General features: G+C 50.4%; 1 protein-coding gene across 6 annotated transcripts in view; it reads left to right on the top strand.

The window, feature by feature from the left end:
• Window positions 1-14,500, top strand: part of GRK5 (G protein-coupled receptor kinase 5) — a 237,486-nt gene extending 222,986 nt beyond the window's left edge. For 5 of the 6 annotated variants that reach the window (XM_064269250.1, XM_064269252.1, XM_064269249.1 and 2 more), the window contains 4 exons: window positions 3,599-3,736; window positions 6,357-6,494; window positions 8,147-8,293; window positions 9,822-14,500. In XM_064269250.1, coding sequence (XP_064125320.1) covers window positions 3,599-3,736; window positions 6,357-6,494; window positions 8,147-8,293; window positions 9,822-9,920 — 522 coding nt within the window. In that variant the 3' untranslated portion in view covers window positions 9,921-14,500. The remainder of the gene's footprint in view (window positions 1-3,598; window positions 3,737-6,356; window positions 6,495-8,146; window positions 8,294-9,821) is intronic. The other variant, XM_064269253.1, reaches the window with a different exon arrangement.
• Window positions 14,501-25,321: the final 10,821 nt, after the last annotated feature.

The raw sequence follows: 25,321 nt of genomic DNA, 5'->3' as shown, positions 1-25,321 counted from the left end.
ACCCTTGGCGTAGGTGGTGAGCTCACCGAGCCAGAGGAGCAGGTGCTTGTGCTGTGGACAGGCTGGTTATCAAGGGCTTCCAGACGAAAGCCTGGGACAGGGTGTGAGTCAGGGAGGCCCTGTGCACCAAGGGGCTGAGATAGACAATGTGAAATGCCCTCCCGTCCAGCAAGCTTGGTTGAGGCAGTCAAGGTAGGGAGAGAAGAGGTGATCCAAGCTGGTCCCCCAGACACCAAGGGGACTTGGGGCAGACCCCTGCCCTTGACCTTGGGCCTCTGGACCCTCCATCTCTGGATCCGAGGGCTCTGGCTTGGGGCCAGGGACTGCCAGTCTTTGAGTGTCTTACAACTTCTTACAACGAAGTTTCCATCCACTAAGCTCTGGATGAGGCTGTCAGTGGATTATGAGATTTGACCCGGCCACGGGCAGGGCACACGGCTGAGCAGACCAGCCCGAATGGGGGCTTGGGAAGCCAGATAGCAGAGGGAGTGACAGGAGCCATTGAGAGTGTTGGAGCTGGGAATGGGGATCACCCCTGGTCTACTGCCATCATTTTACCCAGGTGGCCCCACTTGGGGGCCAGCCCATGGGCTCTGCCTTTCAGAAGCAGGGCCATGGTTTTGTGGGAAGAGGACCACTCCCCATTTCTGCCTGGCTCTCAGGCTACCGTGTCCCCACCCAGGCCACTGTGGGGCCCTTCTCCCCTGTGTCTGGCACTCGCCTGCAGACAGCTGCCCTCCACCGGGGCCCACATGCAGACAGGAAGGACCTGCCAGCCTCTGGCTGGCTGCACCTGGAGCAGCAGGTGGGGGTAAGGGGGCAGGCTGGACCTGGGGAGGGGCTCTCTTCCCCCGACCTGTCTGCATTTACAGAAGCCTTGAATGAATTCATCATGTACATAAACCATCCAGGCTGGAGTTTCAGAAAAACCAGCCCCAGGAGTTGATTTAAGTAGCAAAGCTGCTTCTTCCAGAAACCCCCAGGCTGCATTGCTAGGGCCCAGGAACCATCTTGCTAGTTCCCCCAACCCCCACACCAGGAGACCCATCTTCTGTAGCCATTTACTCTGTGCTCAGCCACTTCCTCCTCCCACCTTCGTTCTCAGGGCGCAGAGCTGTGGGAAGAAGGGTTTGGGGCTAGATTTGCCATCCGACCCCTTCCAAGCGAAAAGCAAGCACAGATATGTCATTTACATGTGTGAGAGAGGCTGAGAGAGGGAGGTAAACACATAACCGAGCCACAAGCTCTCTGGGCAGCCATGCGGCCAGGCACTCAAAGAAACCCAGACGGTGGCCTCAGGCAGAACTGGAGTTGGGGACAGGAAGAGCCATGCAGTAAAGGTCAGATAAATGGGAAGATGAGGTCTAGGGTGTTTTGAAAGCCAGGGAGCTGAGCAAGCACTGGGTTGTGTCATATCCACTGAAGAGGCATCTGTGTGGCCACATTGGACAAGTGATAGACAGTCATAGAGCATCACCAGATACCCCCAGGTCAGGGTCAGGAATGCAGAGAAGCAGGTTTTGAGAGACCCCAATGGTACTTGGGGCTTGCTGAGACAGGTAGGCTGAGAAGGCGCCCCCTAGCCCTCTCCCCTTGGGTCCTGGCTTTGGGGCTGGGATCCACTGCTGCAGCCAGGATAAGTCACTGCTGGCCTTCTGCCGCCCCCTGGTGGTCACTTAGGGAAGGCGGCAGCCGAGTCTGCTGCTCCAGGCACTCCTGGGCCCATGGATGCCAAACCTCAAACCCATGTCCCTGTCACATTTCTCCGATGGAAGCTATTTGTGCCCAAATGCTGGAGGCCTCCAGCCTTGCTCTGTCTTCTCTTACAAATGACCCTGGGGTCCTGGAATCCTGGTCTTGGGCCTCCTCTGTACCCTTAACCACAGTCTCTCTGGTCCAGTAGCCTGGCCTGCTTGCCCCTCCAGTTCTCTGGCGCCAGCTCAGGACAGATGTCTTGTATAAAGGAGGCCCAGGGCCACAGGGCTATTTCTCAGGCTCTGGGCTGACTCAGGGGTGGCAGCTCCAGGCCTCTCTGCCTAAGAAGGCCGCTCCACTAAAAAAAACAAACAACACGGAAACCAGTCTCTGGCCCTCAGGCTTGCCCCTCCTTCCATCTTGGCAGTCATAGGACCCTGCCTCTTGTCCCTGGGGTTTGGAAATTCACACACATCATTGCTTTGTCCCCCTGGGTCCAGTCCCCAGGCCCAGACCCCCAGCCCCACCTTCCTTGAGCCCCTGGCTGGATCCTGCCACTGAGCTTTCCAGCCCTACCCAGCTCTCTCCCCCTTGCCCTCCAGCCCTCTCAGTCCATCTCAGCTGTCCCTGTCTGTCCCTGCCTGCCCCTCCTCCCGCCCCCCCAGCTTATACTATCTCCCTCCTGCTTCTGGTGTGGGTACCACTTACCTGTGTACCTGATGCCAACTTTGCAAAGAGGCAGCACCTTGGTGGATGTCATCTCCTGCCCTCTCAGTGTTTTAAAAAGAGGTGACTGGAGGAGTTAATGGTAACTTTTAAAAACTGGGAGATTTTACTTAAAAACCTGCATTTCCTGGCTTCTCTTGAAACAAGCAGAGGCCGGACACCAGCGACACTCCTGCCTGGCAGGAGCTGATGGCAGCCCGGCGCTGCCACCAGCCCACCTCCATGGCCCTATTGTATCAGCTGTCTGGCCAGCCCCTGCACCCCAGCACCTGCTCCATCTCCCACCTTCAAAAAGCCTATTTGGCAAGACTACTCAGATGCCCCTTCCCCATGAAGCTGGTGCCAACCGTGTTCCTCTGATTGTTGGCACCATGTCTGGGGGGCTTTGATGGGACTGGGCCCCTGTGTGTGACAGCTCCCCTCAGCTCCAACAGCTCTGTGGGGGCAACCCCTCATCAGCACAGTGTTAGCACCAGTAGGTTATTGTTGTTGTTGGGTGCCATCAAGTCAATTTTGACTCGTGGTAAGCCCATGTGACAGAATAGAAGTTTCCGGTAGGGTTTTCTAGGCTGCAATCTTTACAGGAGCGGATTGCCACATCTTATCCATGTGGAGCCACTGGATGGGTTTGAACCAACAACCTTTCGGTTAGGAGCCAAGCACTTAACCTTTGTGCCACCAGGGCTCCTTCACTAGTAGGTTCTAGTCTACAGTGTACTTGCTAGTTGAGTCAGTGAATGAGAGGGACCGACAGACCCAGTCCCTGCCTCTGTTACACACCTGTAGCAGAAGAGGCAACACTTTTCCATCCACACATTCCACAAATGAGGTGCCCACTATGTGCCGGGCCCTGGTGTCTAGTAGTAGGGAGAAACAGACAAGATGACTGCTCTCTGGGGAATAGAGATGTCTGACCATACTGTGAGTGGTTGACCACAGACACACAGAAGGGCACGGAAGGCAACCTTGGAAGGTGAGGCCTCAGCAGGGTCCAGCAGTGACCGTTGGTTGGCACCTGGGGGTCGTGCAGACACTGCTGTGGGCAGAGGAGGGACGTCTGGGAGGGCTCAGGGACGGACACACGTGAAAGGGAGATGACCACAGGTGCTCCAAGGCCACCTGAGCCCTGTGGCGGGAGGAAAGGCCCCAGGCCTCACGGCCTCTATCTTGACCATAGCTGCTCACCAAAGATGCAAAGCAGAGGCTGGGCTGCCAGGAGGAGGGGGCCGCAGAAGTCAAGAGACACCCCTTCTTCAGGAACATGAATTTCAAGCGCTTAGAAGCTGGCATGTTGGACCCTCCCTTCGTTCCAGATGTGAGTAGCCTCCCTCCCTAGTAGGTCTCTTCCCAGGGCTGTCCCTCCATCCATCAGCTAACTTGAGGGTGTTTGGTATCTGTTGTCTTCATGAGGACCAGAGTGCCTGTGGCCACCACTCCCTGCCAGACATTGCAAATGACTTTCATGCCAGGTAGTACCGGTGGGGTGGTGGACCTGGGAGCCCCACACTGGTTACCTAGAGACTTGGGTGCTTGTCCAGGCCTGGGGAACCTGGGCAAACCCTTCCTTTCTGAGCCTCAGTTTCCTCACCTGCCAGTGGGACTAATGGTACCCACTTTCCCAACCGTCCAGGACCTTTAAGGGTGAAATGAGAACAGATTGTGAGGTGCTTTCAAGAGCCTTAAGGACCATCACTTTCGGTTCAGTCTAACCAGTGTACATTAAGCACTTACTGTATATGCTAGGTTCTGGCCAGGCACAGCGGACCCAGTGATGAACAAGCTGGCTCAGCCCCCAGCACTCACATTACAGAGAGACATCTTCCCCGGGGCCCCGAGTCAGCATGTGAGGTGGGAGTCCGGTTAAGGCCCAGTTGCTGTTGACAATTCCCTGAAGTGGCTCAGGCTCGGCTGGGCTACAGGTTCGAAGGAGCCAGACCAGGAGAGAACAGGGTGAACTCACATGCACGGTCTTTACCCCAAGAGCCCTTGTAAGAGGTACTGTGTTCCCGGGGCTACACTGTGCAAATTCAAGAAGTCAGTCCCCAGGAAGGTCAGCTTGTGCCTCTGCTCCTTCAAAGCTCCCACAGATGGAGAACTCAGCCCCTGACTGGGGGGGGAGGGGATGAACTGGACCTGGGAGGCCACAAGAGATGACGTGTCCTGAAGCCAGCTTGCTTCCCCTTGTAAGAAGTGCTTGTGCACACCTGTTCCTAACTCCCGTTTAGTAACTTCACGTGGGTGTCTTGAAAGCAACCATGGTGGAAGTATTTATACCACAGGAATTGGCAAACGCTACAAGTGAGGGTTTTCTCATTCCTCTCCCTCAGAACAGGTTGGTAACCATTTACCAATCCTTGGAACTCTGGCGCCCCCTGTAGGTGAGAGTCTCCTGTCCTCTGGGGCAGGGCAGGGCAGGGCAGGAGGGCAGCAGCAGGTTTGGGAAGCCACAGGCCCTGCTGGGTGCTGAATTGTGTCCAGGCAACCATACCTCTAACCCCATCTGGCCAGTTCCAGCATCAGTGCTGTGGGGGTCACCAGAGAATGCTTCGTGGGAGAAGGAAGGGACCATTGAGAATATAAAGTCTTGGAATGCTACAAACTTAGCCTTTTGGCAAACTTCAGCAGATGGTGGGGAGAATGGAATTGCAGGATCTGGTCTCTGGCTGCACGTTGGGCCCGGCCCCCGGAGATTCTGGTGTAATTGACCTGGGGCAGGCTTGGGCGTCACGGTTTCTAAAAGGCAGGTGACACTAGCACGCGGCCAGGGCTGAGAACCACTGTGTTAAAGGCGCCCTGGTAGCACAGCGGTTAAAATGCTCGGCTGCTAACCAAATGTCCCGCATCCCAGGCACACCTGGACAGGCGGCCACCCCAGGTGTGACCCTGTGCACTCTGGGGCATGAAGAGGACAAGGTAGAAGAGCCCTTCTCAAAGCCAGGCTCAGTGTGGTGGGCGCAGAGCAGACTCAAAAATCGGCCAGTGTCCTTTTCCCAGCTCCTCAGCGCCCCCTGTGGCCCATGGGCCCTTGTTCCTGAGCACTGAGATGGGAAGCTGCAGGCATGGAGCACGAAGCCCCTGTGAGCTACAGGGTTTGCCCCTACTGCCATCCTCCCAGCAATAGTGTAACTCCTCATTACACACGACTGACTTTGGAAACATTGCCCCCTTTCTGGTTAGATGGGCTTTGTTGTTGTTCTTAGGTGCCGTCGAGTCGGTTTTTGACTCATAGCAACCCCGTGTGAAGAGTAGAACTGCCCCATAGGGTTTCCTGGGCTGTCATCTTTGTGGAAGCTGACTGCCAGGTCTTTCTGCTGTGAAGCCGCTAAACCAAAAAAAACAAACCCCTTGCCATCGAATCGATCCCGACTCATAGCATCCCTATGGGACAGAGTAGAACTGCCCCTTAGGGTTTCCAAGGAACAGCTGGTGGATTCGAACTGCCAGCCTTTTGGTTAGCAGCCTGAACTTTTAACTATTGTATTACCGGGGCCCCCGTGGAGCCAGTGGGTGGGTTCAAACTGCCAACCTTTCAGTTAGCAGCAGAACCCTTAACCATTGTACCACTATAGCTCCTTAGACAGACTTTAGGGTAATAATATCTGACAGGGGGTAGGGGCCCCTGGAAGTACTGAGGAGTGTGAGCTTAGGAGGGGTGCTGTCTCCCTGCTTGGCCGACATCTTGCCATAGCCTGTAGGGAAGGCGTGGGGTGACCTGTGGGGTGATAGAAGGGGACAAGCACTGGGCAGGAAGTGCAGACACCTCAAGTTCTCAGTGCTCTTGGCGATCTGAGAGAGGGAAGCTCAGGTTCTCAGGAGAGAACAACCTCAGGCTGATGTCCCCTCTGCTCCCCTATCAATACCCTGTGCTGGACCTGTGGGGGCCTGGCCTTGGGATGCCCATGTGACCAAGCACTCTGCTCCTGTCCCGGCCACAGCCTCGTGCCGTGTACTGTAAGGACGTGCTGGACATTGAGCAGTTCTCTACTGTGAAGGGCGTCAACCTGGACCACACAGACGATGACTTCTATTCCAAGTTCTCCACGGGCTCCGTGTCCATCCCGTGGCAAAATGAGGTGGGCAGGGCTGGGTCATTGCTTCACTCAGTCAGCTGCTGCTGAGGGCTTGGGTGCCGTGAGGGCAGAGAGCAACTGCTGGTTGGGCCACGAGGGGTTGTGGGTGGCCTGGGCCAGGGCATACGTGTTGTGTTAGGGTCAGAAGCTGGAGCAGGTTGAGAGAGGGCTGGAGGGAGATGTGACCTGTATAGATGACTCCTTGAGAAGTTTGGCTGGAAGGATGTATGGGGTCTTGTAAATGGAAAGTTGGAGCTGGTTTGAGATGGAATGATGGGGGCGGGGCTGACATAAAGCCTGAGATTCTGATGAAGGGGAAGGGGATCCGAGGGAGGAAAGGAGGGAGCTCAGGTGTGGATTGGGTGGGATGTGGACCAGGCGGGGTGTGGACCAAGCGGGGTGTGGATTAGGCGGGGTGTGGACCAGGCGGGATGTGGATTAGGCGGGGTGTGGATTAGGTGGGATGTGGACCAGGTGGGATGTGGATTAGGTAGTATGTGGACCAGGCGGGATGTGGACCAGGAGGGATGTGGATTAGGCGGGGTGTGGATTAGGTGGAGTGGGGATTAGGTGGAGTGGGGATTAGGTCGGGTGGGGATTAGGTAGGATCTGGACCAGGTGGGATGTGGACCAGGTGGGATGTGGATTAGGTGGAATGTGGATTAGGTAGGGTGGGGATTAGGTGGGATCTGGATTAGGTAGGATCTGGACCAGGTGGGATGTGGACCAGGTGGGATGTGGATTAGGTGGAATGTGGATTAGGTAGGGTGGGGATTAGGTGGGATCTGGATTAGGTAGGATCTGGACCAGGTGGGATGTGGGTTAGGTGGGGTGTGGATTAGGTGGGCTGTGGATTAGGTGAGGTGTGGATTAGGTGGGGTGTGGACCAGGTGGGGTGTGGATTAGGTGGGGTGTGGACCAGGTGGGGTGTGGACCAGGTGGGGTGTGGATTAGGTGGGGTGTGGACCAGGTGGGCTGTGGATTAGGTGGGCCGTGGATTAGGTGGGCCGTGGATTAGGTGGGCCGTGGATTAGGTGGGCCGTTGATTATGTGGGCTGTCAATTCGGTAGGGTGTGGACCAGGTGGGCTGTGAACCGGGTGGGCTGTGGATTAGGTGGGCTGTGGACCGGGTGGGGTGCGGGACCGGGTGGGGTGGGGGTCCGGCGGGGGTGCGGGTCAGGTGGGGTGCGGACCAGGTGGGGGTGTGGATTATGTAGGGGTGCGGATTAGGTGCGGTGCGGACTAGGTGCGGCGCGGACTAGGTGCGGTGCGGGCTAGGTGCAACGTGAATTAGGTGGGATGCAGATTAGGTGCAACATGGATTAGGTGGGGTGCGGACTAGGTGTAACGTGGATTAGGTGGGATGCAGATTAGGTGCAATGTGGATTAGGTGGGGTGCGGACTAGGCAGGGTGCAGATTTAGGTGGCAGGAAGATGAGCACAGCCCAGCATTTTCTGTTTTCTCAAGAGAGAGAAGTTGTGTGGTGAGGAGGCCATGGCAGCCTGGGTCTCGGCCCCTGTAAAATAGACAGGAAGGACCAATGTCCTGTAGGACCATGCTCAAGTGAGGGTGTCGCCCGAGGCTCAGTGGCTGTGGTCCTTCCCGCCCACGAGGCGGGGCCCTGACACCCATGTATTTGGTTCTGCTTCTGCAGATGATAGAAACCGAATGCTTCAAGGAGTTGAATGTGTTTGAACCTAACGGTACCCTCTTGCCGGACGTGAACAGAAGCCACCCTCCAGAACCCCATCCTCCAAAACCGCCAAAGAAGGGGTTGCTCCAGAGAATCTTCAAACGGCAGGTGAGACCCCCGGCCGAGGCATTTCCATCTGAAGCAGGAAGAGCCTGCGGTGGAGACCCGAGCGGCAGGGTTCTACATACCTGTGGGCTTGAGAGCAGGACTTACCAGGGGCAGTGTGGTAAGGCCACCAGAGGCCCAGAAACCCGCTGTGGCTGAAGGGGCAGGCCAGGTCATCCTCAAATGCCCTTTGGCCAAAAAACAGTTGACAAGTTTGCCAGTAGAGGGAGTGGCAGGGTTGCCCAGTGGTCGGAAGCACAGTCTTTGATATGAGGTGCCTCTGTTTCCCCCTCTGTAAAATGGGATGGTAAAGTTTACCCCACATCAGGGCTTCTCACCCTTGGCACTACTGACATTCTGCCTTAATTCTTTATCGTGGTGAGGAGACCATTCTGTGCACTGTAGGGTGTTTAGCAGCACCCTTGGCCCTATCCACTGATGCCAGTAGCATCCGCACCCCTCGCCCCACATCTGTGATAATCAAACATGTCCCTAGACATTGCCAGATGGCTCCTGGAGAGCAAAATTGCCTCAGGTTGGGAAGCAGAGCTCTGTGTGGCTGTTGTAGAGACTGAGTTCTGTGGGCAGAGAGGTAACATGATGGAGAACAGACCTTCACTGCCCCGGGGCAGGACCCCTTAATCTGACACGTGATCTCCAGCTGGCAGCGGCAGGGACTTTGTTCGTGGGGAAGAGATGTTTGTCCCTAGAGCCTGCCCCTGGGCTAAGGGCCAATGTGAGCAAAGTGGTACGGGTGCTGCGGGTCAGGGGGTGAGAGACTACTGCCCCCCTCCGAACACACACCAAGTGAGCATACAGCACCCCCTCTTGGCATAGCCCTTCAAAAGCACTTCATCCCAGTGCTCCTGGCCCAGGACCTGGGGGGCTCCTTTGCCCCTCCCAGTTCCTCGGCTTCCTCCTCCCCGACTAGACCTGCCCTTGCCTCTCACTCCTCAGCAAACTGCACCTAGAGACCAGGCCCACAGCCCCTGCGCTGGGAGGGTGAAGGCGTAGGCAGGGCTGCTCTGCTCCTCAGGCTGTTTGATGACAGGGATGAATGGCAGCCCCGTGTGTTTCAGGGTAGAATTGCACTCCACAGGGTTTTCAATGGCTGTGATCTTTTGGAAGTAGGTCACCAGGCCTTTCTTCTAAGGTACCTCTGGATGGATTTGAACCACCACCATTTTGGTTAGTAGCCAAGCACTTAACCGTTTGCTACATCCCAGGACTTATAGGCATGGAAACCAAGAGATTCAATAACTTGCCCAAGGTCACTCAGCTAGGAAGTGGTGGATGTGGGATTCAACTCACCTCTCCCAGACTTGGGTCCTGTTAAGTCCACTGCTCTCCCCAGGCCGTGTTGCAGCCACTCTGCATTTGCAGATAAAGCCCTCTGCCCCCAGAGGTGGCTCCTGGGCCCAGGTCTGCAGGGGAGAATGCAAATGACAACAGAAAGCAGAGCAGCCCCTGGCCCAGGCTCCCAGTTCCCAAGCCCACTCTGTTGTGTCTGATTCTCATTCTCTCTTCCCAGCATCAGAACAGCTCCAAGAGCACACCCAACTCCAAGACCAGTTTTAACCACCACATCAATTCCAACCACGTCGGTTCAAACTCCACAGGAAGCAGCTAGTTTCAACTGTTCACAGTGGAACCAGCCAAAGCCCTCACACTCAGACGAGGAACTGGGGACCAGTGGCGCATACGCTCTGGCCGGGCAGTTGGGGAGCCCTGCCAGAAGCTGAGGAAGGAGGCAGCCGCCCCCTCGAGGTAGAGCCTTGAGGTTTCTCAAAGAAATTTCCACTCAGGTCTGTTTTCAGAGGTGGCCCTCAAGCCGGTGTGGATTGGATTTGTCTTTGTCAAACATTGCAATAGAAATCCAGTTGGCTATGACAACTTGCACATATTTTAAGTGTCATAACTAGAACTGAATTTTGTCTTTATTATTTTTAAAGGAAAGTTTTGTAAATTTCTCTATTGTCTCAGTTTACATTTTGTATATTTGTATTTAAATGAAAGTCAGACTTGGAGGGTGTATATTTTCTGTGCAGCCACAGTTAAGCCATGTGTTTTAAGGCATTTTAGGGGTGGGGAGGGATTTACAAAAAAAAAAAAAAAACACATCTTGACTTCCAGAGCCTCAAACGAGAAAAAGTTTTTATTAAATTTAGAAATGATTCCCATTTGACCTTTCAAGGATTGGTTGTATTTACCTACATCCATCTCTGTAACCTTTCTCCTCACATTGATGCTGCCATTTTGTTGGTTTGTAAGATCCTGAATCAAATGCTCAAAGACACACCTGGGGCTTCACTCGCAGCCAGAACACCCTCTGTTGGGCCCGTGGGTGGCCTGGGGTTGGCTCTGTTGAGATGCGTACTTTCTCTTGAGTGGCCCGCCAGGCCCTTGTTGCTTTGGCCTTGGCCGCCTCTTCCTTCTGGAAGGTGGCCGTTGCACAGAGCTGGGTGCCTTCAGCCCAGTGGTCTCTGGGCCTTTATCCTTCTGAGCAGGTCCGGACTGCTAAAGCCAGTATTTTTTAAGAGGCTTGCATTTGGGGATTTTGTTTTATTTTTAAATAATAAGTGATAATAAGGATTAGTCACGGAAACCCAAGTGTCCCAAACCCCTACAGCCCATGGAAGCATCAGGAAGCAAGAGTCAGTGGGGTCATCCTGAGTGACCACCTTTGTATCCATCCCACTGGAACTTGCCACAGCCAATGGTGCTACAGAGGAGAAGCAGGGAGGCTTGTCTAGGCTCCAGCAAGCTCCTTAGGTGTTCACAGGGTCTCGAGAGTTTCACAGAGCCCCACAGATGAGCTGGCATGGATGGGGCTGGCTCTCCAGGCAAATGGGATGCCCAAGGAGAGGTGCAGCCATGAAAGGAGTTCAAGACAAACTCACTGTCACTTCTGGGGAGAGGTGGGCAGAGCTTAATGGGGTACCTCAGAGTTTCAGAAGTCCCCAGGATGTGTTGCCAGGCCAGGGGCCTCTGAAGACAGTCCCCAGGCCCTTTGACCATGGCCGTCCCATCCCAGGGACCTGCTGGCCTTCGTCTGCTGCCTCCAGAGGTGGCAAGGAGCAAATCCACCCTCACCTCCCATCCAGGACAGGGCAAGCAGTTGCCCTCTCTGCTCCCCTGGCCTACTGAGCCCCTGGTGTCTGATTCTGCCTCACACCTGATGTCAGCCACCAGCTGCTATCAGAGTTTCTCACAGCGTGGGCCCTGTACTACCTGCATCAGAACCTCCTGTTGAAATGAAGATTCCCGGGCTGTACCCCCAGCCTACTGAATGGGCATCTCCAGGAGTGAGGCCCAGGAATCTTCATATTTTAAAAGCGCCCCAGGTCATTCTGAGGTACTCAAGAGTGTGAGAACTACTGCCTTAGGCCAGCAGTGGGGCCTCGGTGGTGTCCATCCTAAACGTGTCTCTGGGTCACCCAGGCCACTTTGGAGCGTGAGCTTTTAGGGAGGAGAGAGTAGCGGGCATGTCAGCCTCCTGGTCCAGTCTCCATGCGCGTTCCCCAAACTTGGCCAGTGGGCCTCTGGGGCATGCTGCTAGAGAGGGGCCTGAATGTTGGGACTGATAATTTCGAGGTAATTTTCCAAACAAATCTAAGAGAAGTCATAGTTGGGCTTCCCTCAGACCCCTTTAATCTGCAGTATTATTTTCTTGAAGACCAGCCGTCAGTCTCAGGAGCTGCTCCAGCAACGTTTCTTGGGCTGAATACAAGAAACATACAAACAGCCATATACAGTTTGGCCAAGGATGTGGAAATCTCCGTGGGCAGTGTTTTAAGACCATCAAGCTCTTGCTGACCCTCCTGTCATGATGAAAAGGATGGTCATCCCCTAGGACTGTCAGCAGCTTAAGCCGCCAACCACCCTCCCACCCTGAAGGTTTGTCCTTTTGGCCCAATTCACAGCCCCACAACCCTTACAAAATGGTTGGTGTTGAAAGCAGTCTCTTTTGATGCCTCAGAGCCAATGCACTGTCCATTTCCAATAGAGAGTCCCCAAGGAGCAGGAAAGAAAACCCGTCTGGTGACTGCATTTCTAAGTCACGAGGGCTCAGACAATATTAAAGCACAGGACTCCACGTCAACTCGTGTTAATAACTTGAGTCTTCCTTTCTGTTCACCACCCACAGGAGATGGGGCCAGAGTCACTTGGCCTTTTAAATCCTCCTGTTCCTTTTGGCCTATTGCTTTGTAACAAGACATGGGACATCCTTATTTAGAGCAGTGCCTAAAAATCAGCCCTTTACTCCCTCTGAGTCCCTAAGCCATCACAGGCCTGTCCCTGTCTCTTTCCCCACCCTGCTCTTATTCCAACTTTGTTTTCTATAGCTGCTTTTTAAAAATGATATTTGTAAATCAAAAAACAAAACTTTCCCACCCATCTACCTTTCTGGGATAAGACATGTTTGGGCAATGAATGGATTTAAATCTTTTTTTTTTTTTTAATGCATTGGAGCTCTTCCCTGAAGGGCCTGTCTTCTCCACATGCAACCTTCTCCTCACCAGACATTAGCTGAATTAGTGCCTTTGAGGTGAGATGCAGGGTCTTGCAGAAGCATCTCTGCTTCCACTTTCAGGAGACAAGCCGCTGTCCTGTGTGGGACAGAGGTGGTCTCTGCTTCTATCACCGTGACCTATGAATATTTCTTGAGCCCCCTCGGGGGACTAAGAATTGCCCATAATGTCGAGAAGACCCAGCCCCTGCCTTCATGGAGGATGACATCCACATCAGACATGAACTCATTCTCTAATCATTCTTGGCTGGGACTTCACTCCTGAAACCATGAGGCTTCCAGGGCTGCTCACTTGCACAGTAGCTATGTGTCGCTATATATCTTGAGCAGCCACAGATGGGTCTGTCTGCTTTCTGAAATGCATTGCTCTTAGCAAATGGGAACATCAGCCTTGGAAGGGCAGCAGCAGGAGAGGCTAGGCTGCATGGAAGAAAGCAGTTGTGGTCCTGGGCGTGTGTGCACTTGGCAGGCAGTCTGCTGGGATGACGTTGGCGGTGCATTCTGGGGACAAACGTGGATGCCATCTTTGCTTTAAAGGCACAGCTGAGATGCCTCTCCATGAGCCTACGCCAGCCCCTGCTGACCCTAAGGGCCAGCCCTCCAGAGAAGCCAGGAGGTCCACGCCTTGTTGGAGAGATCTCCAAAAAGCCCAGCCCTGGCATTAAACTCTTTTTTTCTTCCACACCCTTGTCCTTCCCTGAAAGGCTGGGTCATCGGTTCTGGTTTCCCAGTGCCTTTCTCAAGTGAGCTGCTGTCCCAGATCATGTACTGACTCTCCTATAGAGGGGGCAGGCCTCGGGGAGCCTCTTGGAAGCCCCATGGCCTTGATCAGTCTAATATCCCAGATCTTACCAAAGCAGCACGACGTCCTGGACAACCGGAAGTCTCCCAACCGGAAGAGGAACGCCGTCTGGGTGACATTCAGCTTTCCTCTTGGGCTATTTATGTGCCTGAGTATGCAGATGAACACTTGTACCCTTCCAAGGGCAACCTCTCTGGGTCAGCTTCTGTTTTCATAACCCCACACTCTGAGATACGACCTTCTTTGTTGTGGAAAAAGAGTTAAGTGTGAAATCTTTGTGCTTTTCAAAGCGACATACTGAGGGCTGGCTTCCTTCAGATCACAACAGACCACCAGGATGAAGCCTCGCCCCCCAGGCTCCTTCTGCACTGCTCTACCAACCAACCACCCAGCTTTTGAAGTCCAGATGGGCGCAGGTCAGACACCTGCACAGGTGTGGGGAGTCTTACCTGGTCTGACTTCAAAGGCTAATGCTGGGGACAGTGTTTTAAAGCATTTGAAAAGCTAGCTTTCCCTAGGAGGGAAAGACATTTCCCCAAAAGAAGAATCTAGGTATCTTTCCCAAATCCATTGATAAGCCGTTTTGTAACAGATTCAAAACAAACATTCTCAATTAGGAGAGCTTAGTGGCTGCTGGTATTGTTAAAATAATAATCATCTTAGTATCCAAAGGTTTCTATTTTTTTTTCAGGGAGATTTTAACATTGATGATGAAAATAGGTCCATTTTGGAGGTCATTCCTGAAGATAAGGCTTTCGTTCTCCTGCTGCTCTGAATCCATGTATGTCCTGTCTAATATGTCACAGTGCTGCTGTATCTAGATTGAACCACTGTTGTTGTTGTTTTTTAAGAGAAATAAATTCCTTACTGAAAATAACATTGCATTTCTGTCCTTCTACTGAGCTCTCGTTGTTTGTTCTGTGTATGCCCCCAAGATGCCTGTACCTGCTCAACATCCCTTGTAGTTAACCCTGTTCTTGGGTTGACGGTTCAGCCATCAAATCTAGCCCACACACTGACCACCTCCCCTCTCCCCAACTACCCACAGATGGCCCAGTAGGGCCATAGGGTACCTTCTGAACCCTCCAGGCTGATCGGCTTCTGATCTCAAACTCAGCAAAAGCTTCCAAAAGGGCTTCAGCTCCAGGTGACATTTGGCCTTCACCAAGCCAGCCACATGCTGAAACGTGGGGTAGCCAGCAAGCAAGGCTGCGTAGTGGCTCAGAATTGAGAGTTTCAACCTAGGAAACAAGGCCTCTCCATTCCCCTTCTACTTGCTTGGCTTAGTTGTGGAATGAGCAAGGTTTTAGACTCGGGGGTTTGCTCAGTGGGGCACCAAAACGGTCTCCAGCTAATTCATTTCCAGGAAAGGCTCAAAGTGGACATCCCCAGGCACCAAGGAACTTGAGGCCACTGTCCTTCTGCAGGGTCCTTAGGGGTGTCAGGGTCCTGCCATCCCTGGAGGCCGTGAAGGGGAAGGAAAAGCTGGGCCTCTGGGAATAGGCACTGAACAACAGCAGGTCAGGGCTCTGGGCACTGCTTTGCCCAGTTGTTCCTCCAGTCCAACGCTGCCCAGACCTGGGCACATGGTCGTGGGCCTGGCTCCGCTGCCTTGGGAGGAGCAGCAACCAGCAGGACTGAGCCCCAGTGGCCTTTGGAGGGAGATTTCTTGCTTCCTAGTCAGTCACTCCGTAAGGATTTAGGGAGCATATCTTTACTATGCCTGTGACATCGTCTTAAGAGTTAAATCATAGAAAGCCCTGTCATTGAGAGATTTGCATTCTATGGGGCATCAGCACCACCAGTAGGTAGACCAGAGGGCACAGGGATTTGGAGCACAGACCCACCATGGGACCTGCCACTGACAGACCAGAAGGCATGGAGACTCGGCCCACAGACTTACCTGGGGACTTGATCAATTGCAGATTCTGATTCAGTAGGCCTGGGGCAGGCAAAGATACCAGGTGAGGGTGCTAGTCCAGGGACAACACTTTGAAGAGCCAGGCCTGAGAGAACCTAAGCCAGAATGTCAGGCCAAGGCATTAGAAATGTCTTTAGTCAAGCCAGGACCTGCATTCCCATGGCTGTCCCCTTCAGCCCGCAATTCGCATTTCAAAGGTACAGGTGTTTTGATAATAATCACATTCACCTTGCCCTTGAGGGTTCCTCAGCATCCCTGGAAACTTGTTAGAAATGCAGGTTCTTGGATCCTGCCCCAGGCCTATTGAATCAGAAACTCTGGGGGTGGGTCCCAGGAACCTGTTCAGGGCCCTCCAGGTGATTTGGATGCATACTCAAGTTTGAGGACTCCTGGTTTGCAAAGTGTTAGAACCTTGCAACAACCCTCAGGGCAAAGCAACAGCTGTCTCAGTTTTCAGTTTTTCAAGCTGAGACTACAGTGGGTCAAACAGGATGAGGCTCTTACCTGGAAAGAGAAAAAGCTGTGTATAATTGGCTACCATTTTCCTTAAAAAATGGGAGAGAGGCTACAACATAAAATTATATTGCAATTTATTTATTTATTTTTAAATGAAAGGATAAACCAGAAACTAAAAAATAAAGTTAACTAGAGGAAGGGGGAGCATTCAGAGCAAGGGGAATAGGGCAGAAGCCAGACTTCTCTAAACATACCTTGTTTTGTGGATTTGACTTTGGAACCATGTAAACATTTCACACAATTATAAAACAAAACTAAAGTAAAAAAAAAGCCACACCTAAAAAATAAAAAAAAAAAAAATGGAGCAAACAAATCTACCTGTATATGTAGTTGGCAGCATAACCACACAAAGAAAAACATTCCCAAGTGACTTTAAGCACGGAAATGTGGCTTTCCATTCCTATAGTGGGACACACTCTAAGGATAAAAAGCACTGCCCCCCACCCAAATCTTGAACTGTTTTCACTCATAATCCTGTTAATAATAACATGGGCTTTATTATTCTGCAACTATTATATACTATAGGGTAAAACAAGGAGTTCTGTCAGTATCATTAAGAACAAAGATGTTCAGTGTAAGGAAAAAGAAAAATATAAAATCAAGGAAGTAAAATTCCTTTAATCTAACAGAAAATTAATTAATGTATCCAGTAGAATTAATGATCAATCTGGTGGCAGAGAACACCATGGGCCCAGACTATGGCCTCTAAACGACCTTTTCCAGTAAAAGGAACCAGGTCTCCTTGAGGAAATGGATGGTTTCAAGTCTAGGGGATGAAATGTCCAAGGAGAGCTGGAACCTTTTGCCATTCCAGCAAACAAGGAGTCTGTCAAAGACTTCTAGGGTTGTGGTAAACGTGCTCAGGAGCTACCGGTGGAAAAAAAGAGACAATTTGAACCTTAATAAGGATAAGAAAAGATTAAAACACATCAAATATGTTTAACTCCATGAGTTCATAATAATATTAAAAATAATAATATTAAAAATGAAAGGAAGAAAAGAAAAAGCTCATCAGTCCCCTTGGGAGGATTCTAGAGAACTAACACATTAGTCTGAAAACTAGTCAATAATGGGAAAGAATCAAGTCCCATCCATCATCCAATTAGTTGATGGAGTTTATCTCGGGAATGCAAGGTTAGTTTAAAATTCAGAATCGATCAATGTAATTCACCACATTTACAGGAGAAAAGAGAAAGATCATATGATGTCATTAGTTGCAGAAAAAGCATTTGAAAAAAACCCAACACCCATTTTTTATTAAAACTCAAAAAATTAAGAATAGAACAGAATGTCCTCAACCTGATAGCAGCATCTATGAAAAAAAAGCCTACTTCTAAAAAAAAAAAAATCAGCCTTCAAAAACCCCATGGAGCACAGTTCCGCTCTGACACACAAGAGGTCACATCATGAGTCAGAGTCAACTGACAGCAACTGGTAACGCCATACTTAGTATAGAAATTCTGAACACGTTTCCCCTACCAACAGGAAAAAGGTAAAGATATTCACTCTCACCGCTTCTGGTCAACGTCAACAGGAGGTTCTAGCATGTAATAAAGTAAGAAAAATAAATAAAATGCATAAAGGTTGGGAGGGAAGACGCAAAGCGGCATATTTGGAAATGACACAACTGTGTGCAAAGGAAACCCAAATGAATCTATACACAAACATTCACACACGCACACAGCCACTAAATCTGATACATGAATTCAGCAAGGTCTTGGGATACAAAGTCAACATGTAAAAATCAATTGCATACCTATATACTAGCAACAAAGAGTTGGAAAACAAAATTTAAAAATCAATGCCATTTTCAACAGCACCAAAAAACAAAATACCTAGGGGATAAATTTAACAAAAGATAGACATAGCTGCACTACAAGTCAAAATTCATTGCTGAGAGAAATTAAAGAAGACTTAAATAAGTGGAGAGATATGCCAGGCTCATGGGTTGGGAGACTCAATATTGTAAACATGCCAATTTCCCAGAAACTTAACTATGCTTTCAATGGAATTCTAATCAAGACCCCAGCAGACTTTTCGTAAAGGTTGATAATCTGATACTAAAATCTATATGGAAGTGTAACAGACCTAAAAGAGCCAAGATAATCTTGAAAAAAAAAAGTAAATTTGGAGGATTATACTACAGATTTTAAGACTTCTATAAAATGACAGTAACGAAGACAGTGTGTTCTGGCATTAGATAGACAAATAGATCAATGGAGCAGAATAGAGAATCCAGAAATAGACTCACAATTATATGATCCATTGTTTTTTGACAAAGGAAAATTTTGGTAACAAATGATGCTGAATCAACTGAATATCTGTGTGTGTGTGTGTGTATACATATTTTTTTAATTGAAACTTTCCCATACTTCACACCATTCACAAAATAGATTTCAGACATAAATGTAAAAGTTAAAGCTATAAAGCTCCTAGAAGAAAACACAGGAGTCTAACTTACAAACTGGTGGTAGGCCAACAGTTCTTAACCTCCCCTTCCCCGCACCCCCACCCCACACGACTATCTGGAGCTCCCAGAAGAAATACAGCCCTGTCTACCCATTTTAGACTTCTGACCTCCAGAACTATAAGAGAACACATTTGTGTTGTTTTAAGCCACTGTATTTGTAGTAATCTGTTGCAACAGGAAACAAATACAGTAATCGATACTAGTGCATTCCGTATCTCAATAGTGCTTTACTATTACGATGTAATTGAGTGCTTCACTGCTCACCAAGCGTTTTCCATCCTCGTCTCCCTAACTGGGTTATAAGCAATTTAAGGGCATCAACAGCCTTTAGATGTCTCTTGAACTCGGTGATGTCCAACACAGCTCTAGGAACTTGGGAGGGGAGGAAGGAAGGAAAAGGCTAATATTTATTCACTACACACTGTCTCACAGGCGCTCTCCTCAAAGTTTTATATGCTTTATCTCCTTAAATCTTTACACCCCTAAAAAAAAGGAAGAAAAAGGAATCTCTCTATTTTATAAGCTCAATGACATTTTATAAGTCCTCATGTTTCTATTGCTTATTTCCCTTTGGGCTTTGTGGGTTGTCAGTAAAGTTCCATTTGAAAACTCCTGCCAGTGTCCTTTAAGCCAAGAGAAATGAAAAGACAGAATCCACTTTGCCCACACTTGGCCAGAGAGCAGAGCCAGGCCCACTGTGGGGCTAAGGGGGACCCTGGGCCAGGAGAGCGGGTTTTAGTCGGCTCTGTAGTCACTGGCTCCCTGACCTCGGGCAAGTTACTTATATCCCTAAACCTAAATCTCTGTAAAATTCATTCAACATCCATTCTACAGACATTTATTGAGGTCTCACCCTGTAACAGGCACTGTTCTCGGCCCTAGAAAAACAGAAATAAACAAAAGAAGGGGAAGTCCCTGCTCCCACTGGGCTTACATTGTAAGGGATGGGAGGGGGAAGTAAATTAATGCCAAGAAGAAAGCAATAAAGCAGCTGGAAGCAACCAAAATGTCCTTCAGCAGGTGAACGGCTAAACACACTGGTACGTAGAATACTATTACAGAATACTATCAGCAACGAATAAACTATTCATACACACAACTTGGATGGATCTCTGGGGAATTACAGCAATTTCAAAAAGGTCACATGCTGTATGATTCCATTTATATGTCATTCTCAAAAATATCAAAATTATAAAGACAGAGAACAAATTAGTGGTTGCCAGGGGTTAGGGATGATGGGGTGGAGGAGGGGGGTGGGTGTGATTATAAAGGGTAGCATGAAAGAAAGGAGTCCTGGTGGTACGGTGGTTATGTGCGCGGCTGCTAACCGCAAGGTTAGCTGTTTGAACCCACCGGCCACTCCATTGGAGAAAGATGTGGCAGCCTGCTTCTGTAAAGATGACAGCCTTGGAAACCCTATGGGGCGGTTCTACTCTGTCCTATAGGGTCACTATGATCAGAATCGACCCGGGAGCGGTGGGTTTAGCTTGGTTTTTAGCACAAGAGACATCTTTGTGGTGGTGGAAGAGTTCTCTTGATTGTGGTGGTGGTTACATCAACCTAAATGTGACGAAATGGCATAGAACCCCCCCCCCCCCCACACACACACGGTGCCAGTGTGCGCTTCCTGGTGTGCTGTGCAGCTGGGTTTCCTCCTGTGTCTTCCACAATGCCCTGAGGAAAGTTGGACTGGTGGTCCTGTCTCCTCCAGTCCTAAACACAGGAGCCCCATCCCACTTATAGGTGGAACACCAGTGTGTGTTCAAGGTAATCAGAGCCAGACAACCCAGAACTGGAGAGAATCATTAAGTTCAAGCCTTTGGTCTGCCTACCAGGGGCCCAGGGGGTGTTCATAGCACCCCATTTTCTTGGAACGAAGGGAATTTGTCACTGTCTTCAGATCTCTAAGGAACAGTGGCCTATGCAAAACATCTTCATTAATGAAGATAATAACAATTATCAATATATCAGCTCATGTGCTTAACATGCATCCTTCATTCAGCTCTCCCAGATGGTTTGGGTATCATTATGATTGTTATCCCTATTTTACAGATGGGGACACTGAGGCTTACAGAAGTAAAACAACCTATCCAAGGTCATACAACTAGTAAGTGATGGAACTAGGAATCAAAACCCAGGTCTGTCAATTCCAAAGGCCTCACTTTTTCTTTTTTGAAGGGTTGGTGAAAAGTATTACCTGCAAGATCCCCCTTATCCATGGAAGTGAGTTTTCATCTCTTCTGTTGTCCTCTGGAGATATTCCATGTACATATAGCTCTTTTTTTTCTTAGTCAAAATGGCGGCTACATACATCGCTCTCTGCTGGCTTTTTTCACTTAGCAGTAGATCTTGAAGATCGTATCAGTTCATATAGATTTGTCTCATCTCTTTTTACCTGCTTAGTATTTCGCGTATATGGACCATATCCATTTTGTAGCCAATCCTCTGTAACTGAGCATTTAAGTGGGTTCCAGAGATTTCTTACCCCAAAAGATACTGATGATCACTGATAAACCACACTGCCTCTGGACAAGCCATGTGGCCATTTCCTTTCTCTAGGCCTAGGCACCTTCATCCTTCGAATGAGGAAGTAAACATGAAGGTTCCTTCCTTCTTTCTACAGCCTCCGGCCTGCTGGTGGAAAAGGGCTGGACCTGTGTTCTCATCCCCTCCTGGCATGGTACCAACGGTCTATAGGATGGGTAGAAGGGGCTGGAAGGGCCCGCTGCTCCATTTGTCTCCTCGGGGCATGGCTGTGTACGGAACCCCCAGAGGAGCCTGCCGGACATGCCTTCTCCCCTGGGAGAAGAAACACAGCACTTGCAGATGGACATCTTGCCCGGATCACTCTGTCTCTGCCCTTTCCTGCCCTTGTCTCCCTTGGGCCTGAGCCTGTAATCCACATCTTCTTTCAATTTCCTACCCTCAGGCCAACTTCCCTTCCTTCTGCTCCCTCTGCAGAGACCTGGTGGTGCTGCAGGGTGGAGCAAATGGCGGCCCTGTTAACCAGGTCAGCAGCTGCCTGTCCGTGGCCCTTCAGATGGCCCCAGGATGCCACATCCAAGAGGAGACATCTGGTAGGCAGCAGGCCTGGGGCCTCCAACAAGAAGGTGCTGGAACGTGAGGGAGCGGAGGGACATGAGGCTACAGGCAGGTTGGGAAGTCACCCCAAACCCAAGTGACCCCCACCCCAACTGAACCAAATTAAGCACTAAATGAACTAAACCAAGTTTTAGTAACTTTCTACTCTGTCATGGATTGAATTCTGTCCCCCCAAAATATCTGCCAACTTTCTAGGTCATGATTCCATCGTATGATTGTCTACCATTTTATCTTCTAATATAATTTTCCAAAAAAAAAAAAAAATTTTCCTACATATTATAAATTCTATCACTATCATGTAGTAAGATGGATTAGTGGCAGTTATATTGATGAGGTCTATAAGATTAGATAGTGTCTTCAGCCAATCTCTTTTGAGATATAAAAGACAGAAGGGAGCAGAGAGACGTGGGACCTCATACCACCAAGAAAGCAGCACCAGGAGCAAAAGCGCATTCCTTGGACCTGAGGTTCCTGCTCTGAGAAACTCCCAGACCAAGGGAAGACTGATGACAAGGACCTTCCTCTAGAGCCAACAGAGAGAGAAAGCCTTCCTTTGGAGCTGGTGCCCTGAATTTGGACTTCCAGCCTACTGGACCGTGAGAGAATAAACTCTTTTTTTTTAAAGCTATCCACTTGTGGCATTTCTGTTACAGCAGCACTAGATGACTAAGACATACTCCTACAAAGCTCCAAAGAGAAGCAGGAAAGGGAAGAGGAAAGAACGTAGACTTTGAAGTTCTAGTTTTGCATTTTTCTCAATGTGATACCAAAAAGCATACATGGGAGGCAGAGAGATCTGAGTTTGAATCCTAGCTGCAGAACAGGTTAGCAATGTGACCTGGGATAAGTTACCCTCTCTAGGTCTCAGTCTCACCAGCTATAAAGTGGGGGATACAAATGCCAACCTTATGAATTGCTGTGACAGGGCATATAGAACATCTGCCACAGTGCCCAGCATATAGTCACTACTCAATACACGTTCTTAATGTTGCTGTCCATCTTAGGTCCACTTCTCTAGAAACACAGCAAGCAATTCGCTGAGGGAAGCAGGAGCGGAGGAAGCTGGGCAAAGATGAGCTTTCAAGGGAGGTCCAGCCTCAACCTGGTCCCACAGAGAGCCCTGGAGCATGAACTGCACCACAGAGGTTGTCCCTGACCAGAGGCAGGTGGGCTGGTATACCACACCTCCCAGCCTCTAATTGCCCTTCACCCCCCTCCCACTTAAGCAGAGGTCCCCAGGCTGTGGAAAACTCCACTGCCTCAGGCAGTTTGCTTGGCACACCCCCATAGCTTTACCTTAGAATCCTGGTTCCCCTCTCCTCAACTGCTGCCTGAAAACTAGAGGAAATTGGCAGAAACCTGTTTAGGCACCGTGTTGTCGTTCAGGATAACCTTTTAGTCCTCATCCATAGTAACTTCCTCGACTCTGGGTGTAGTTTAACTTCCATTTTCTGAACACACGATGCACGAAACCCCATTGCACCTGCGTAGTATGTTTAAGAATGCTGCTGACATAACTTGTATGAACTTTCTACATGTAAACCCCTTAAAAGTAACCTTCCCCCTCACTCTTGCTGAGCGGTCTTGGCGGCAGCAGCGCCAACTGTTTCCTGTCCTTGCGCAATGAAATGAAGGCACTTTTCTGCTTTTCTCACTTCGATCTCTCGTTTATGGGCTGAAATGAGTCAGGTCAAGCAGAACCTGGGGTTTCCCCCTGTCAACACAGTGGCCCCCACGGGAGGAGCAGGAATGGGCTGGGAAGAGTCTCCTTGTTCTTCTTGACTATGGGCAGGTTTTCTCCTCAGAAACTGCCTCCAGCCCCCAGGAGATGTTCAGGGTCTGCTAATTCCAGGGACCCCACCTGCCCCCTTAGCTGTCCTGGGAGGGGCCTTGTTCAGAGGGTCTGAGAGGCGGAGGCTCCTATCTGCCTCCTTCACTGGGGCTCTTCCTCAGTCTCTCCCTGACTCTCTTTTGCTCTCCATAGCTTGCACTGCATCTCTTTGTCTGCCTGTGCCTCCATTCTCTGTCTTTCCCTCAGTTTCTGTCTCTGCTGGTTCCTCTGTCCCTGAGTCTTTCTGTGTCTCTCTTTTGTCTTGCTGTCTCTCGCCCTCGTTCATCTCTGGCTGAGTATCTATTTCTGTCTAGTTCTATCACTCTTGATCTCTCTGTATCTCTGCCTATCTCTCATATGTTCTCTCTCTCCTGTTCCACTTGCCTTTAGCACCCCCCTCACCCTCGGTTTTCTCTCTCTGAAAAGAACTCCATTCCCCAAGTGCCGAACCTCAGTTCTCCGAGGTTCCCAGGAAGGTGGTGTCTGGGGACTCGAAGGCCACCAGAGCCCTCGCAGTGAAGCAGTCGGCAGCTTCCCCAGCGGCCCGGCCCAAGGAGCTGTAGCCGTGACTACCCCTCCATGTGGTCAATTAGCTCATTTGTCTCTAATGCATCCCACATGGAGCAACAACCAACTCCAGGTCCACTCTCATCCCAGGCCCCCTTCCTTCCAAGGACCTTTGTCATTGAGAGCTTCTGGACTCAGTGGAGAATAGGGCAGGGATGGGCAGCATGATCCCAGCCAGCAGCATCTGAGGGGCAACTAATTGGGCTTTCTGAATTTTTCCCCCAGCTTGTCCAGCCCACCTTGGTTTGGAGTTGGCAGCCCATGCTGGGCTAGAATGGTGCAATGCAAGCTGAAATACCTGGGGGCCATGAGGAGACCCTACTCCTCTCCAGAAACATGGCCAGGCTTTTGCCGGGACTGGGAGCAAAGGGTAGTCCCAGACAGGACCTCTTGCCTGGCCCTGCCCCCAGGCTCTGGCTGGGCATAATTGGCCCAGATTCAGCCAGCAGGGTGGGTCATGTTCATTCCCTCTGCCGCCCTCTGTGGGATCCACTCCACCCGGCCCAGTGGACAAGTGCCCCAGGCCTCTTTCAGCAGCTGACCAAGACCTTCCAAGTTCACCCCTGTGTCATTTCCAGCTCCGTGGCCATTCAGGCCCCATTTTAACTGGAAGTGGGTTGGCAAGGAGCTAACAAAGAGCTCCCAGCCAACCTCCTCGCCCTCGAGCTTTTTATTCTAAAGCCATCTTTATGCCAGTCTCATAAAAAGGAGCCCAAACCAGCAACCAGAAAGAAAACCAACAATAAAAATGTGGAGGGCTCAGTGGATTTTTACCCTGGGTCCTTGTGGGTACAGAGAGAGGTCCCTTTGTGTGGCCCGGGCTTGGCCTGTGACAGGGACTGAGCATCTAAGTTTCCTGAGCCACTGGCCAGCTACAAAGTCAGAAAGTTTCTCTTCTGCAGTGGCCCGGGGCTCACTGGAAATTCCAAGAACAACAAGTGGGTTTGAGGTTAGAAAGCGTAGTTCAGAGGTTTTGCTCATGTTTTTGTAAGAGATACACAAGTATTCACTCAAGTAATGGAAAAGCTTAGATGATTTAAACATTGCAGAGAGCAAGGGCAAGATGATGTCACAGTCGCTGGCTTACCCGCCCCCTCCCGGGCCCAGGCTGTGGGCATTGTTTTCAGAATAGCCTTTGTCCCCATTGGTGCCAAACTTGGAGGTGGGTGTTGGGGCCACTTCTAGAGGACTCGGAGAGGGGCCAGGACATGGCACCAATTCTACAACAGAATTTGTTAAACTCCTGGAGGGCTGGAGAAGGAATGGTTTTTTAAAAAATAAGCTTTTTATT

This window comes from Loxodonta africana, chromosome 16 (genome assembly GCF_030014295.1).
Source record: "Loxodonta africana isolate mLoxAfr1 chromosome 16, mLoxAfr1.hap2, whole genome shotgun sequence".
NCBI classification, from domain to species: Eukaryota; Metazoa; Chordata; class Mammalia; order Proboscidea; family Elephantidae; genus Loxodonta; species Loxodonta africana.
This window is presented reverse-complemented; position numbering and strand designations above follow the sequence as displayed.